General features: G+C 34.7%; 1 protein-coding gene across 1 annotated transcript in view; it reads left to right on the forward strand.

Annotated features, from left to right (window-relative positions):
- LOC149244920 (sugar transporter ERD6-like 6) overlaps nt 1-5,038 on the forward strand; it is a 105,154-nt gene extending 100,116 nt beyond the window's left edge. The window contains exon 12 of the mRNA XM_089455530.1: nt 4,623-5,038. Within this exon, the coding sequence (XP_089311656.1) occupies nt 4,623-5,021 (399 nt within the window). The 3' untranslated portion in view covers nt 5,022-5,038. The remainder of the gene's footprint in view (nt 1-4,622) is intronic.
- Nucleotides 5,039-17,068: the final 12,030 nt, after the last annotated feature.

The following is a 17,068-nucleotide window of genomic DNA, read 5'->3' on the forward strand; positions in this document are numbered from 1 at the left end:
AATCAAGCACTATCCCTTTTGCGAAGAAAAGGGGGTGTACTGCTATGGGAAGTTGACATGCAGTGGTCAACATTTGGCTCTACTTGGGGACACGTTGCTACACTGCAGGAATGTGAGAATCCAGAATCTGCATCCACGCAACACACAACAAAATATAAGTAGCATCCGTCCAAAAAATCATCATATAACATTTAAGCACATCAAAGATATAAGCTCTTCATTTATTAACAAGGAAAGTAAATCTAATCGTAAACAGAAATAAAATGCTAAAATAACAAGGAGTAGGGTTAGAAATACAATACAAAGGATGCCCCATGGCATCAAATATCATCTTTGAAGAACAACTTGAGCATTTGGCCATTCACTGGTAGATCAAGTGGTTCGCCATCTAATCTGCTCAAGTGGAATGAGTTTGGTCCAGCTATATCTCGAATGATGTACGGTCCCAGCCACAAACTGTCGAACTTCTTATGTTTTCCTAGTTTCTCATTCTTGCGATCCCAAAGAAGTACCATATCTCCCACCTGCAAAGATCTAGATCGAGAGAATTTATCAAAGCTTTTCTTAATGTTAGATTGATTTTTACATATAGCAACAAAAGCTGTCCTATGAGCTTCATCTAACTCCACAATCTGATCTATTCTATTCTGAACAACATCTTTATTAGTAGAAAAATTCTGAAGGAGCTGATAAGCTAGCAATTTCAGGTGCACAGGTAAGGTTACATCCAAGCCATAAACTAATTCAAAGGGAGATTTACCAGTAGCTTTCTTCTTAGTGATTCTATCTGCCCATAAAGCATACTTGATTTTGCTATCCCATGATCTCTTATTATCTCCTACTATCTTCTTGATAATGGTTATGAGATTCTTGTTGCTTGATTCAGCCAGACCATTACCATGAGGATAGTAATTTGATGAATGAGATAAGACAATTCCATACTTGAAACAAAAAGATGAAAACTCTGAGGAACTAAAAGCTTTGGCATTGTCAGTAGTGATCTTAGCAGGGACACCAAATCTAGTAATGATGTTATTTTCAATGAAATCGATAATAACCTTTTCAGCGGCATTCTTAGCAAGAATGGCTTCAACCCATTTAGTGAAATAATCCGTAGCAGTCAAAATCCATGAATAGCCATTGCTAGAATTTTCATGGAACTTCCCTATGAAGTCCAAACCCCAACGCTTAAAAGGTGCCTCTACAATGACAGGTTGTAGGGGCAGGGCAGCAAGCTTCTGTTTCCCAGTGAATAGTTGACAGGCTTGACAAGTTCTAACAAACTTATGCACATCAGAAAAAATTGAAGGCCAATAATAACCAGCTCTCAGGATTTTGTGGGCGGTAGTTCTAGCAGCATAATGACCACCACAAAATCCTGAATGAAACTCAGAGATTAATTTCTTGGACTCAATGTCATCAACACACCTAAGCACTATGCCCTCAGGATTTCTCCATCCAAGGCCATCCTTCATAAGGCAATACTTAGTGGCTTTTAGTCTAAGAGCCCTTCTCTTATGAGCAGCTAAATGGTTAGGACATGCAAGATTCATCAAGTAATAAACTATGTCCTTGTACCACTCATGCTCTCCTAATCTTTGCAACTCCGGCGAAGATAGATCGCTAAGACAAAACAAACCAAGAGTCTTTTCGTTACCTTCAGTCAACATTTGAGCCATGTAAGGCTTGTTTTACCATTTCAATCAAATGTAAAGACTGATATTCCATTTCAATCAAATGTAAAGACTGTAAAGACTGATATTCCATTTGTTTTACCATTTCAATCAAATGTAAAGACTGTAAAGACTGATATTAATTTTTATATTTTAATCAAATTGACAGATTTTCTTTCTGAGAATTCTATCAAATTAAATGCATCTGCGTACCTGGTTCTCCCGTCTGGTGTTGATCACATTGCTCCAAGTTTTCTGAGTCCATTACCAAACCAACTTATTCCTCCCTGCCTATCTGGGATCAACCTCTACGGTTCCCAGATCCAGAGGACTTCGAAATGGAAGTCCACTGGCCCCCGTGCCCAAAACTCCAAGAACAACTCAAAATTTCCCAATTTACAGTTCCAAAATCGAGCCCCCGGCTCATCCCTCAAACAGACTGATTTTCTTCCCCCCCTACTTCTCCTTTCGATTATGTTTATATAGGGAAGGTTTCTCCCCTCCCAAGAAACCCCACCTCCCTTTCCTCCAATTAATCTTAAGATTTAACCTTATCCATTAAGATATTTTCACTTGAGTTGGTCATTATTCATTAAATGAGATTTTAACCTTATCATCTCAACCGACTTCGAGAATAGTATTTTCTTTTAAGTACCTTATCATGAATTGTCCAAAGATTTATGAAGTAAAGTAAATCTTGTCCATTGTAATAATAATTATTTATTATTTAAATAAAATTTTATTTAATAAAATAAATAAATATATTTTATTGTTCTACTTAATAAATAAGGTAGTAATTAATACTTTTAAAAACTAATTCATTTTCTTACATAGACGTTTATATGATTAAATTAGGATGTATACTAGTGCAATGCCTGCGATGCATGTGTATGTAGCTATCATACACACGTCTCGTAAGCATGCTAATAATCAGTGACTCAAGTTGGGTCATTGCATACACCCCTTCTTCAAAGAAAATTTCATCCCGAAGTTCAGTTTATATAGTATATTAGTATTTATTTTAACGATTAATATAACTTGTGTAAGGATTATGTCCCGTGAAATTTTTATTATATATATATATTTAAAACATTTATAGGTTTACAACTTTAATAGTCGTACCTTGTCCCAACTAGGTTCCCAAGATATTCTAAAATCATCCTATCCTTCCTAATCTCTTCCGCTCCCATCCTATCCATCCTCTACTGGAGTATGCTATGGTGTCAGTTATACTAACCTAACCATTCATAATTCTAAGGATGGCAGCATCAACTAAATTGACCTGATTTCCTCGTAGGCATCCGGCAATCATCATCACACGTCTAGGGGAGCGTGACTCACACAGTCCTCCCATGACTCCAGGTTTTGGAGGATAAACGGTGGGCAACACCTCCACCCCTCCTAGTAGAATTAGGGTCAATACCCTATTATGGAATCTCATTGAGCCTCAATTGTTCTTGAAGTTTTGTCATCACGTGGTCGCTTTGGTAAAGATACTATCTGCAATGTAAACACTTGCCCACAAATTATAACATATGCATCGATATATTGAAAATCAATTGTATTTAGATAACAATTTTCTATGCATTTTAATAAACTCTCATCTATGATATTGATCTTTGAGTTCATATAACATACTTGGCTATGTCTAACCAATATATTTGCTCTCATCTATGATATTGATCTTTGAGTTCATATAACATACTTGGCTATGTCTAACCAATATATTTGTAAGTTCATTTTCACATCTAGTAGTCAAGTATATTCATCATTTTATTTCCATCTATAATTCATATTGATATGTAAAATAAAAATAAAAATAAAATTATAAATATCACATCCCTAACATAAGTCATGATTTATATAGGTATCCATGTACCAGAAATGTTTAAGCAAAATAATTGGAAATCATTCTTTCGTGTATTGATTGTGTATGAAACTTGTGGCTTTCATTCCTACATTTTTAACACTAAACATAGGTATAGCTGTTAGTTGTGAAAGTCCAATGATGTTGAAGTAGTGAACGAATAATATCATTGAAATGACTCCGAGTACACAATGTGGAGGAAAACTTCATCATTGAAAACCTTGGAAAGGACATCAAGGAGGCAACAGTAGTTTAATGAATTAGTATGGAATGTGTGGATAAGTGCAACTGACACTTGTAGGCATATTATGCAGATAGTCAAAATGAATATGGAAATAGAGGATGGAGGTATTGATAAGACTTATCCATTGATAAACGAATCTGAAAAGATTGAGTGATCAGCTTAGTTTACACGAGAAGTCACCTATCCATAAAAACTTAATGACCTTACTTTTCACTAGACTGCTAGATTTTGCAGTAATATTTCCCTTAGCAGATATTTCAAATCTGCCACTATTTTGTTCATACATTAAAAGATTTGAAAAAAAAAACCTATATATAACAATTTTGCTCAAATCTATAGCAGATAAGTTTGTTGAATCCTAACATAGTTGACTGCTTAATCAATAACTTAGAATGAAAATTGATAGCTCTTGTAAACTTCGTGCATCATATTCATCCAACCAGTCAGCTCCAACAACCTTAAAACATGCTTTCATTTTCATGTTCTGAAATGAATTCTTATCAAAACATATCAAGTTGATTCTTACAACTATTATTCACTAGACAGGATATGCCTCAGCCAAAAATGACTCTCTTTGAAAAGGTATTATTTACTATCCATTGTTGTTGTTGAGCTTGAACATATATAATTTGTTGCACATTGGACGTAAGCAACATGAATAAATTTCTCATTTGACAATCCAGCAATTGAATATTACAATTGACTGTGTTCTGCATCTTACCTTTTACTGTGTTCACAACACATTCTGATACTTCATATAGTATATTATTTTTTTAAATTTATCCTATTCTGGTTGAACTTTTGAATTTGCTCTCATACTTTTGTTCTTTTTCTATAGTGTCTTGTATGGTTGATGAGGATTCTATATCTACTTAGCGTCTTCAAAATTTCCTCTATGATATGCTCATACAATATTCTGGAGGAAAAGCAGCTCTTGTATTTTGCTCTACAAGAAAAGGAGCTCAGGAAGCAACATTCCATCTCTCTCTCAAACAGTAAAGAGTTTTGGATTTTCAAATCCTTTTATAAAGTCAATGGACCACTTGGAAGACTACAATCAACTACTCTTTCAAGCAGTGATAAACAAATGCAAGCTTGTATTCAATGCGGTGTGGGGTATCACAATGGTAGTCTTTGTTTAAATGATAGAAACCTTGTTGAAGGCCTTTTTCTAAAGGATGATTTACAGGTTCTATGCACTACGAATACATTAGCGCATGGTATCAATTTAATGTAAAGATTGAAAATAATTTAAACAGCTTTTAAATTTAATATAACATTGATTAAATATGCTCTCTCTCTCCCTATATATATATATATAATTGGATTAATCAGGAAGCCAAGATTGAAATCTGTGAGGGGTTTTGGTCATTCGTTATTGGTCATTGAATGTGTGTCTGCCACCAAGTGAGGCAGTACTCCATATGTACTTCGAGCACCAATATCTATTGAGCTTTAGCCAAATTGGATCGGGTTTTGGAAACATGCTTCAGGACTATGGGGCCATCACTCTAGCGGCACACTGAGGGGTATACCACTCAAATATGAAGATGAACCCCTTTTCAATGACATGGCTGGAAGAAGAATCCTTTTCAATCTTCTCCACACTAGGGCTATTGGAATCTTCCTCAATGATAGAAACATCCTCTTTGGCGGGGTTAGCATCACCTTGAAACATAAATAAGAAACCTTTCCATTTGTTAGGAGGGACGTCATAGCTTGGTACATGCAGAAATGCTTCATATTGATCCATATTATTTACCGGAGGGAGCATAATACTTTCTTCTTGTTGATCATCATAACCGATTCCCCAATCTGCAGACCAAAATTCATTTAGAAACCTCTCATCCTCTCGACCATCCCGAGAGTCGTAATCTTCTACGCTTGTAACATCACTAGGATCATTTGCATCGAGCTCCAATACTTCCGCAGGGACCCATTGATTAATTTGTTGTGAGTTACAATTTATTTCTTGGACAGCTTCACACAAACTATTCACTGCATTGCTTATACATGAGTCGTATGAGGAGGGCATCTGTAGGATCTTTCTCATATTTGCATCGTATGTCATACAATTCCTTTCCCTTTTTGCTACATAAATTCAATAGAAGAATTGTATCTGGGCATCTTTTAACTAGCTGCCAACAATGCAGCATGTGGTGAAAAGCATCTCAAATAATCAGGAAAGGAAGGATATATTTATTACTGTGTGCAATTGTATTCAACTTCTTTCACTTTCATTATTGTTTAGTTAGAACTCTGATTTAGTTTGATGAGATTCCTAATTTCTCTGGGGAATAATTGCATTAATTTTGGACTGAATTTTTATTATTTTTTTTTTTTTTGCCAGTTTGTAGCCTAACAGGGATAACCACAGATGCATCAGGTTGCAAAGGAAGAGCTGACTGTAATATTTCCTATCCAATAGAAATTGCGTTTTTCTGTTGCTTCCCCGAAAGTGAAATATTTGCCTCCACCACAGGAACAACATTTGCAAGACTTATCTGGATATCCCGGATCTCTCCTTTATATAAAACTGTTGATCCATCTCCTCCAACCACATAAGGAGTCAAGTGGGGCAATTATGGCACTATCGATATATTTGGATTGGGAACGTTTCTTAACTTGGGTATGAAATTAGCAAATGTACCAGGATTTGAAAAATGAAGTGGTTCAGATTTATTGACAGCTCGGTTGAGACGTATTAGCAAAGGTAGAGATTGGAGAAGCTGTGCAATAGCTCCTAATGTTCTTTTTCTGATAATGATGATTTTGAGACTCAAGTGAGGGAGGAACATAGGAAGAGTCTTATTACCTACATTGAGGATTAGTATCAGCACTTTAACTAAGGTCAAGTTACAAGTATCAACTGAAATTAAGGCATCCATATGTACATGAAGCATCTCCAGAAGGTAAAGGTGAAGAACCTCTGCAATAGACAAACATATCACTACAGGAGGATATTCCATTAAGAGCCAAAGAAGTTTTACAGCAACATCTAAATCTGCAAATTTTCTAATGAATAATTACTAAAAGTGGATAAGATCTATTACTGAATGCCCAAGGGCAGCCTTTAGATTTAAAATCTCAATCATGAGAATACCGATGACTCAGTGTTGGCTGCAAAAAGAAAATGCATATATTGGCTGTGCTTTGGGAAGGAAACATAGGGGAGGCCTTGCAACACTCCTCTAATGATTAGTTAGATAACTGGACATATCCGTTAATTCATTTAATGAGGAAGATGTCCAGTCAAGACACTTATTGGCATGCTTTATAAGCCAACTATAATATTTTCGTAAATCATCTGTGGAGATTATGGAATGGTCATTAACTCACATGAATTACTGACCCAGCTGCTTGATAATTTTCCTTTTAAATTTAGTATTAGCATGAGCTTGGTGGGATGCATAGCAACTTCTACTGCTATACTAATTTTCAGAACCAAGGTTTAGGTTTCTTTCTTCAATGATTTCCCATATTGAATCACCCAACCTGGATATTTTTGGAGTAAAACAGAGGAACGCAAGTCACTAGTTCAGACTTTAAATTAACTGATTAATAAGAAAACAACAAGAATGAAAGTGGGTACGTAAGGTTTTTGGCATATACCTCGAGGACGCAGAGTTTCAAGGTTTCGGGCAGTTACAGAGAAACTTTTAATAAAGGTATACCATTCGAACACCAGACTTGCGCTGGGCAGCTCATGTACCGATTGGAAATACTTTAAGAGTGTCATATTATATGTTTATTCAATTAATGTCATGCCTATTGACATTTATCCGCAGCTAAATTTACATAAGTACACTAATTAAATAAGTTAAAAGTATAATTAATGATATAAGTTATATATTAGAAAAATAAAAATGAAATGAATATTTTAGATAATTTGTTTATTTTGATTGAATTGATGGTTTGAACGAGATGTATATGCGTCATCAACGTGCTAAACTTATGTGGGTCACTGCCACCTATCAGCGAAATTCTTACAAGTGCCCTCAATTCGAGTGATGTGTGAATGTTATGAAATGAAATGTGGAAGGACTACGACCTTTCCACTTGGCCCTCCATGCGTCGCCTCACATGGCCTTTAAACCTTAAAAACCGAAACTTGTAACATACTGAAACCTTAGATCCTCATAAGCCTGCCGCATTTCCCTACAATTTCTCCTTCAAAAGACTGATATGCGATACCAGTTGAGGGTGGTCGAAGGAGTGGTTTTGTCCAAACAGAGTTGTAGCAAAGGTACAATCAAAGAAGAAAGATGGGGTCGCTGATACCAGAAACCGCTAAGAAGCTGTTTACGGCAGAAGGGCTCAAGGAGGCAGCCAAACAATCTCAGCGCATGATTCCAATACCTTGTCGGCTTAAGAAAGCAATTGAGAATTTTCTTAATGAACAGGAAAAGGAAGATATGAAAAAGGTGGTGTCAAAATTGTCTGACGCCATGAATGAATTTAAGAATGTTAGTACTCAACTGAAATCTGCAGATAGATGTGAAGATTTCCAAGATATATTTGATGCAAATGAACGTTTTAAGCGGTGGAAATTAAAGAGTTCTTATGAAGATGCAGGCCTTAGATACAAGGATGATGAGACACTTGCCTATGTAGCAACTCGAATGCCTGCTGTGTATTGTGCTGCCCATCGAGTCCTGAGAGAGGTTAAGCGACGACTACCAGATTTCTGTCCACGTCACAGTGCTCTAATTGCTCAAGTTGAGCATCAAAGTGCTCTGCCTTCTCTCACTTTTGCCTATTTGGGATCTCAAATCTTTCATTCTTGTTTCTTAGAGTTAACGGCTTTGAATTACACTAATACCAACAGAATTGAGAAATAGAGGAGACCGAGAGGGAGCAAATTACAAAAGAGCTGTTGTCAACCACATTGTCAGGTCATTTGAAGTTCTCAACTATTTCTCAGTTTCAGAAAGTATCTTCAAAGCTCTTCGGAGTCTGTCTAGGTCATCTTCTGTCAAAGTATGCCTGCGGAAGAAAATTCCTTTTTTTTTGTTATCTCCTGCCTTACAACTGCCAGCTAGAATATCCATAATCAGAGTTGCCAATTGAGACATTGAAGCCATGGGCTCAATGCCAGAACCTATCAACTCTCTAACCCTTTGGGATCACACTAATTTCAACATTTTTTTGGGGTTGGCTAACGGGTTTAAGCTTTCCATTTTCTGTCAGGGCAATGGAAATGGTATCTAATTACTAATTTTTTTTTTAATTATCTCTATAAACAAATGGATTTACAGGTTCTGTATGGGATACATATATAAACAAAACAAAAATGCACAAAACTCTCTGAAATGCAGTCAATCCCCTGTCTCCTCATATGCTTTAGCTTTAGCTTTTGACCTATATTGTCGTGATCTTGGTAATCCGACATTTCTATTTATGATATTCAATTCCTCCAATTCACCTTCGGCATTACTAACTGCAGGTAGATCAATTTCTGTTGCCTGACTAGCAGCAATACCAACAGGAATAATAGCAGGTTTATTAGCCTTTTCACTTGAAACCTACTCTGTAGTCTGACAATTGACTGTGTCATCTGAATTCTCTCTCATTTTCTCAAAGCATGTTGGTGTTGTTTTTTTTTTTTTTTTAGGAATATAAGTAACAGAGTTCATTTGCTCCACAGAATTACCAGTTGTGCGGATGCAAAGCCAGATGACTTTACCAGCTGAGAAAAATCTTTAAAAGCTTGCATGTTCATTCTGTCGTTGTCCTCATCTGACCAATCCATTGTATAGTGTATGTATTTAGAGGGATTCTTAACATAGTCAAAGACTGTTTAGAAAATCTTCGGCAAAATCACATAATCAATCTTTTGTCGACGCGTTTCGAACCAACCAGTGTGGTTCATCGTCAGGACAAGTTGAAGAACAGATCCAGCTTCGCCTGTTTAAATAGCTAGAGCAGAGACCCCAACGGTTACCTGGCCAAAGGTTGACTTAAGGAGCAAAGTCAAATTTAGTTATATTAGGTAAGAAATAAATAAATAAATATCTAAATATATCAATGATAAATTATAATATACTAATAAATAAATCCAAATTTAATAAATATATATAAATCTATATAAATTTTAGTTATATTAGGTGTGAGATAACCAAATAAATATATAAATAAAACAATAATAAATTATTTATTTATTAACTTATATAAATCATAATAAATTATATTTATTTATTTATTAAATCAAAATATAAAACAAAAATAAATCAATTATTTAATTTATATAAATGGTATTATTAGTGAGGTAAATGAATATAAATTCATATATAAATATATAAATTTAGTTATATTAGGGGTGAGATAACAAACTAAATATATAACTAAATTAATAATAAATTATTTATTTAATAAATAAATATATAAATATATAAAAATAATAATAAATTCTATTTATTTATTTATTAAATAAATAAATTAATATAAAAACATAAATTAATAAATATAATAGGAAAGATAAATTATTTATTTAATTTATATAAATGGTATTATTAGTAAGGTAAATAAATATAAATTCATATATATAAATTTAGTTATATTAGGGTGAGATAACCAAATAAATATATAAATATAAAATAATAATAAATTATTCATTTATTAACTAAATATATAAATAAAAAATCATATAAAAAAAAAAAAAAAAAAAACTATTTATTTATTAAATAAAAAAGTAAATTATTTATTTAATTTATATAAATGGTATTATTAATGAGGTAAATAAAAATAAAAATTAGTTATATTAGGTGTGAGATAACAAAATAAATATATAAATATATAAAAATAATAGTAAATTATTTATTTATTTATTAAATAAATATATAAATATATAAAAATAATGATAGATTATATTTATTTATTTATTAAATAAATAAATAAATATAAATTAAAAAATATAATAGCAACGGTAAATAATTTATTTAATTCATATATAAGGGGTTTTTTAGACGAAAGTTAAAGGGAGATTCAATTCTAAGGTTCTAATAGAAATAAATGAAATTTTTGGAAAAAATCTAAATATAACATGCTCAATAGTATCATAACCGGATAATACACTACATAGCCCAAAATTAATTCATAACATATTAAGGACTCAAACACTCCAAAGAACTAGGACAAACTTGCCCAAACAGAAATTAAAGGAGGGGGAAAGACAGAAACCCTAAGACCTAACAAAAAGGGAAGAGGAGGCTAGGAAGACAATGCTGGGACCCAGCACCTGCTAATCCTCCAGCCATCATCCCTATTAAGATTGTTCGGCCTCTTCTCAATCTCCAGGGCCTCTCTAAATTTGCGATGGTGAAACTGCGCAATTTTGGCAATGACTTGAGCCTCCTCTATACACACATGATGCATAGTCTTTTCCGCATGCTCAGCCAGGGCCGAGGACTTGGTCCTCCCATGCCTTAAGTCAGCCGAATGCTCGCTAATCCGCTGATTGATCGAGCGACCAGTCTCACCAATATAGGGGGTCCCACAGGAACAGGGAATGACATAGACGCCTTTCATGTCCTTAGGGTCAATCGGGTCTTTCACAGACCTGAGGGAACTACGGATCGTATTGAGAGGTCTAAAAGTAGCGGGCACATCATACTTCTTCAGAATCCTCGCAATCCTGTCCGTGGTCCCTTGGATGTAAGGAAGGTTCACACCCATGCTACGATCATTAGGGACCCTTCGGATTGAAGGCTCCTTCTTGGCCCTGAGGAAGGCTTTTTGCCCGAGGTGCCTATTGTAACCATTCTTCTCAAAGACTTCTAGGAGGTGAGCCTTCTCCGTTTCCAGGCTCTCCTCATCCGAAATTCTAACAGCGCGGGTGGCAAGCGTGCTAAGAACCCCTAACTTCTGAGCGGGGAAATGATGCGAAGAAGCATGCAAGTATTGCTCAGTATGCGTCTTCTTTCTATACACCTGATGCGAAAAGGAACCATCCACCTTCTTAGAGATGAGGACATCCAAGAACGGAAGGCAACCATTGTTTTCTTTTTCCATCGTGAATTTAATGGCGGCGGATTGGTTATTAAGGTGACTAAAGAAACGATCCAGCTTGTCAGGACCATGAGACCAGACAACACCAGTGTCATCCACGAATCTTCTCCAAAGCTTTGGTAAGAGACGAGAGGAGGCCAAAGCCTTAGACTCAAAATCCTCCATGAAGAGATTAGCGACGACAGGGGACAAGGGGGAGCCCATGGCAACTCCGCAAGTCTGCTCATAGAATTCTCCCTCGAAGCTGAAAAAGGTAGAGGTAAGGCAAAGCTCAACTAACTTAGCCGTATCAGGGTCAGTTAGCTTATTAAAAACCATCATGGCCTCATTGATAGGAATGCAAGTATAGAGAGAGACCACGTCGAAACTTACCAAAATGTCCTCAGGCTCAAGATTAATGTTCTTAAGATCCTCAATAAAAGAAGCTGAGTCTTTGACAAAGGACTCAGTCTGCCCGACCAAGGGTCTCAACTTTGCAGCGAGGAACTTGGCCAGGAGGTAAGTCGGACCACCGATGGTATTGACAATGGGTCTCAGGGGGACCCCATCCTTATGGATTTTAGGAAGACCATAAATCCTCGGAGAGATGGGGTTACCCTCAATAAGTTTCTGGGCTAGAGGAATCGTGGAATTGCACGACTTGATCGCAAGAGCGACTGCCCTAGAAATCTTTTTGAGGGGATTCTTCGAAAGCTTCTTATAACTCCCACTATTACAAAGATGGTCAAACATCTTATTTCTGTAATCTTGTCTATCCATGATAACGGCAGCCCCACCTTTATCAGCTTTTAGGACCACAACGTCACGATTACCGTTCACCTTAGTCACCTTAATAACCAATCCGCCGCCATTAAATTCACGATGGAAAAAGAAAACAATGGTTGCCTTCCGTTCTTGGATGTCCTCATCTCTAAGAAGGTGGATGGTTCCTTTTCGCATCAGGTGTATAGAAAGAAGACGCATACTGAGCAATACTTGCATGCTTCTTCGCATCATTTCCCCGCTCAGAAGTTAGGGGTTCTTAGCACGCTTGCCACCCGCGCTGTTAGAATTTCGGATGAGGAGAGCCTGGAAACGGAGAAGGCTCACCTCCTAGAAGTCTTTGAGAAGAATGGTTACAATAGGCACCTCGGGCAAAAAGCCTTCCTCAGGGCCAAGAAGGAGCCTTCAATCCGAAGGGTCCCTAATGATCGTAGCATGGGTGTGAACCTTCCTTACATCCAAGGGACCACGGACAGGATTGCGAGGATTCTGAAGAAGTATGATGTGCCCGCTACTTTTAGACCTCTCAATACGATCCGTAGTTCCCTCAGGTCTGTGAAAGACCCGATTGACCCTAAGGACATGAAAGGCGTCTATGTCATTCCCTGTTCCTGTGGGACCCCCTATATTGGTGAGACTGGTCGCTCGATCAATCAGCGGATTAGCGAGCATTCGGCTGACTTAAGGCATGGGAGGACCAAGTCCTCGGCCCTGGCTGAGCATGCGGAAAAGACTATGCATCATGTGTGTATAGAGGAGGCTCAAGTCATTGCCAAAATTGCGCAGTTTCACCATCGCAAATTTAGAGAGGCCCTGGAGATTGAGAAGAGGCCGAACAATCTTAATAGGGATGATGGCTGGAGGATTAGCAGGTGCTGGGTCCCAGCATTGTCTTCCTAGCCTCCTCTTCCCCTTTTTGTTAGGTCTTAGGGTTTCTGTCTTTCCCCCTCCTTTAATTTCTGTTTGGGCAAGTTTGTCCTAGTTCTTTGGAGTGTTTGAGTCCTTAATATGTTATGAATTAATTTTGGGCTATGTAGTGTATTATCCGGTTATGATACTATTGAGCATGTTATATTTAGATTTTTTCCAAAAATTTCATTTATTTCTATTAGAACCTTAGAATTGAATCTCCCTTTAACTTTCGTCTAAAAAACCCCTTATATATGAATTAAATAAATTATTTACCGTTGCTATTATATTTTTTAATTTATATTTATTTATTTATTTAATAAATAAATAAATATAATCTATCATTATTTTTATATATTTATATATTTATTTAATAAATAAATAAATAATTTACTATTATTTTTATATATTTATATATTTATTTTGTTATCTCACACCTAATATAACTAATTTTTATTTTTATTTACCTCATTAATAATACCATTTATATAAATTAAATAAATAATTTACTTTTTTATTTAATAAATAAATAGTTTTTTTTTTTTTTTTTTTTTTTTATATGATTTTTTATTTATATATTTAGTTAATAAATGAATAATTTATTATTATTTTATATTTATATATTTATTTGGTTATCTCACCCTAATATAACTAAATTTATATATATGAATTTATATTTATTTACCTTACTAATAATACCATTTATATAAATTAAATAAATAATTTATCTTTCCTATTATATTTATTAATTTATGTTTTTATATTAATTTATTTATTTAATAAATAAATAAATAGAATTTATTATTATTTTTATATATTTATATATTTATTTATTAAATAAATAATTTATTATTAATTTAGTTATATATTTAGTTTGTTATCTCACCCCTAATATAACTAAATTTATATATTTATATATGAATTTATATTCATTTACCTCACTAATAATACCATTTATATAAATTAAATAATTGATTTATTTTTGTTTTATATTTTGATTTAATAAATAAATAAATATAATTTATTATGATTTATATAAGTTAATAAATAAATAATTTATTATTGTTTTATTTATATATTTATTTGGTTATCTCACACCTAATATAACTAAAATTTATATAGATTTATATATATTTATTAAATTTGGATTTATTTATTAGTATATTATAATTTATCATTGATATATTTAGATATTTATTTATTTATTTCTTACCTAATATAACTAAATTTGACCTTGCTCCTTAAGTCAACCTTTGGCCAAGTAACCGTTGGGGTCTCTGCTCTAGCTATTTAAACAGGCGAAGCTGGATCTGTTCTTCAACTTGTCCTGACGATGAACCACACTGGTTGGTTCGAAACGCGTCGACAAAAGATTGATTATGTGATTTTGCCGAAGATTTTCTAAACAATGTTATGGATCACAGAAGTCTAAACTCCTTAATAGTCAAAGACTCTAACACAGTCATTCTGTACTAAATCTAAAGAACCGGGGTCTCTTTCTTGAGTTCACACCTTCAATGTCATCACGCTCAGTTTCCAACTGTCCAGCGAGATCCCCTTTACTTCCAGGCTCAAATCTCACTCGTTTCTTGGGCTTCTGAAGCTATGATCTTGATCATTAATATATTTTCACTGTTTTAATTCAACAGGTTATTATGATGTTTACATCGACTGGAAACTTCTTGTTGTGACAGGACAAACAATTAAAATTTTGTTTCTAACAGGCAACGAATAATTACAAATTTTATTTATAACAACTTCAGGATATAACCAAGAAGCAAGCACTGAAGTTGACCCAAAGCAGAGATTTTTATTTATCAGTATGGAAAATTCTTTGTTGATGGAATATGATTGGCTTCTTCGCTACTGTGGGGCTCGGATCTTATTTATATAGATGCCTGTATTCTTATGAATACAAACTACAGATAATAACAACTCCCTTTCTGAGAATTGGTATTCAGTAGTCTTTTTGCTTCAAAGTCTTAACTTAGAATTTTCGGTCATTTGTTTATGCACAGAACTATAAATGTTGGGATGACATTTTTGGATACATATTTTCGGCTACTATACCTCTGTCTACAATTCAGACTTTATATATGTGACTGTAACAGATCTTCCATAGTTCGGTCTTGGTCTTTTGTGACTGTAGCTTCAAGTTGATCCTTTTAACTATGCTTACAGTGCCTTCAATCAACTCGGCACTAGGTCCCTTACTTGCTAGCTGACTAGCCCTCAAATGTCTCTTTATTCTTTGATGTGACTATCCACAGAAAATGCATAGACTTTTAAAGATTTCGGATTACTGAGGTGACACAGTATTCTTAATTTGAAAGGTGATTTCAGACCTTAATATTTATGCCCAGAACTTCGCTCCTTTTACTAAAGGATTCGACCTTGAATGGGCTATTAATCTAGCCTCTTGGTCCTTTTAAGAACAGTACTTCTATACTCTTCAAATTACTTCACTGTCTTGCTCAGGTTGCGGCCTAATCACAAGGTTAATTTGTTTTGTAGTTATGCCCAGAATGTCAACTTCTCTGCCCAGTTGTGATCTTCTAACTGCCCTTGTGCCAAAAGTTTTGAATATGTTGTGATCTTCTGCCCAGTTGTGATCTTCTAACTGCCCTTGTGCCAAAAGTTTTGAATATGTTGTGATCTTCTAACTGCCCTTGTGCCAAAAGTTTTGAATATGTAAACTTAACACTTAGTGTTAAATAGGCAAGCTTTCTTATGTTTATTGGTTATAATTCCAACTATATGATGGTAGCCACTAAGGTCCCTAAGTGTTTGAATTTAGCTCTGATACCATATGTAAGGCTTGTTTTACCATTTCAATCAAATGTAAAGACTGTAAAGACTGATATTCCATTTTAATCAAATGTAAAGACTGATATTCCATTTGTTTTACCATTTCAATCAAATGTAAAGACTGTAAAGACTGATATTAAGTTTTATATTTTAATCAGATTGACAGATTTCCTTTCTGAGAATTCTATCAAATTAAATGCATCTGCGTACCTAGTTCTCCCGTCTGGTGTTGATCACATTGCTCCAAGTTTTCTGAGTCCATTACCAAACCGACTTATTCCTCCCTGCCTATCTGGGATCAACCTCTATGGTTCCCAGATCCAGAGGACTTCGAAATGGAAGTCCACTGGCTCCCGTGCCCAAAACTCCAAGAACAGCTCAAAATTTCCCAATTTACAATTCCAAAATCGAGCCCCCGGCTCATCCTTCAAACAGACTGATTTTCTTCCCCCCCACTTCATTATGTTTATATAGGGAAGGTTTCTCCCCTCCCAAGAAACCCCACCTCCCTTTCCTCCAATTAATCTTAAGATTTAACCTTATCCATTAAGATATTTTCACTTGAGTTGGTCATTATTCATTAGATGAGATTTTAACCTTATCATCTCAGCCGACTTCGAGAACAGTATTTTCTTTTAAGTACCTTATCATGAATTGTCCAAAGATTTATGAAGTAAAGTAAATCTTGTCCATTTGTAATAATAATTATTTATTATTTAAATAAAATTTTATTTAATAAAATAAATAAATATATTTTATTGTTCTACTTAATAAATAAGGTATTAATTAATACTTTTT

The sequence above is a fragment of the Pinus tabuliformis genome, chromosome 7 (assembly GCF_031772625.1).
Source record: "Pinus tabuliformis cultivar Carrire ecotype Pingquan chromosome 7, CPIR1, whole genome shotgun sequence".
Classification (NCBI taxonomy): Eukaryota; Viridiplantae; Streptophyta; class Pinopsida; order Pinales; family Pinaceae; genus Pinus; species Pinus tabuliformis.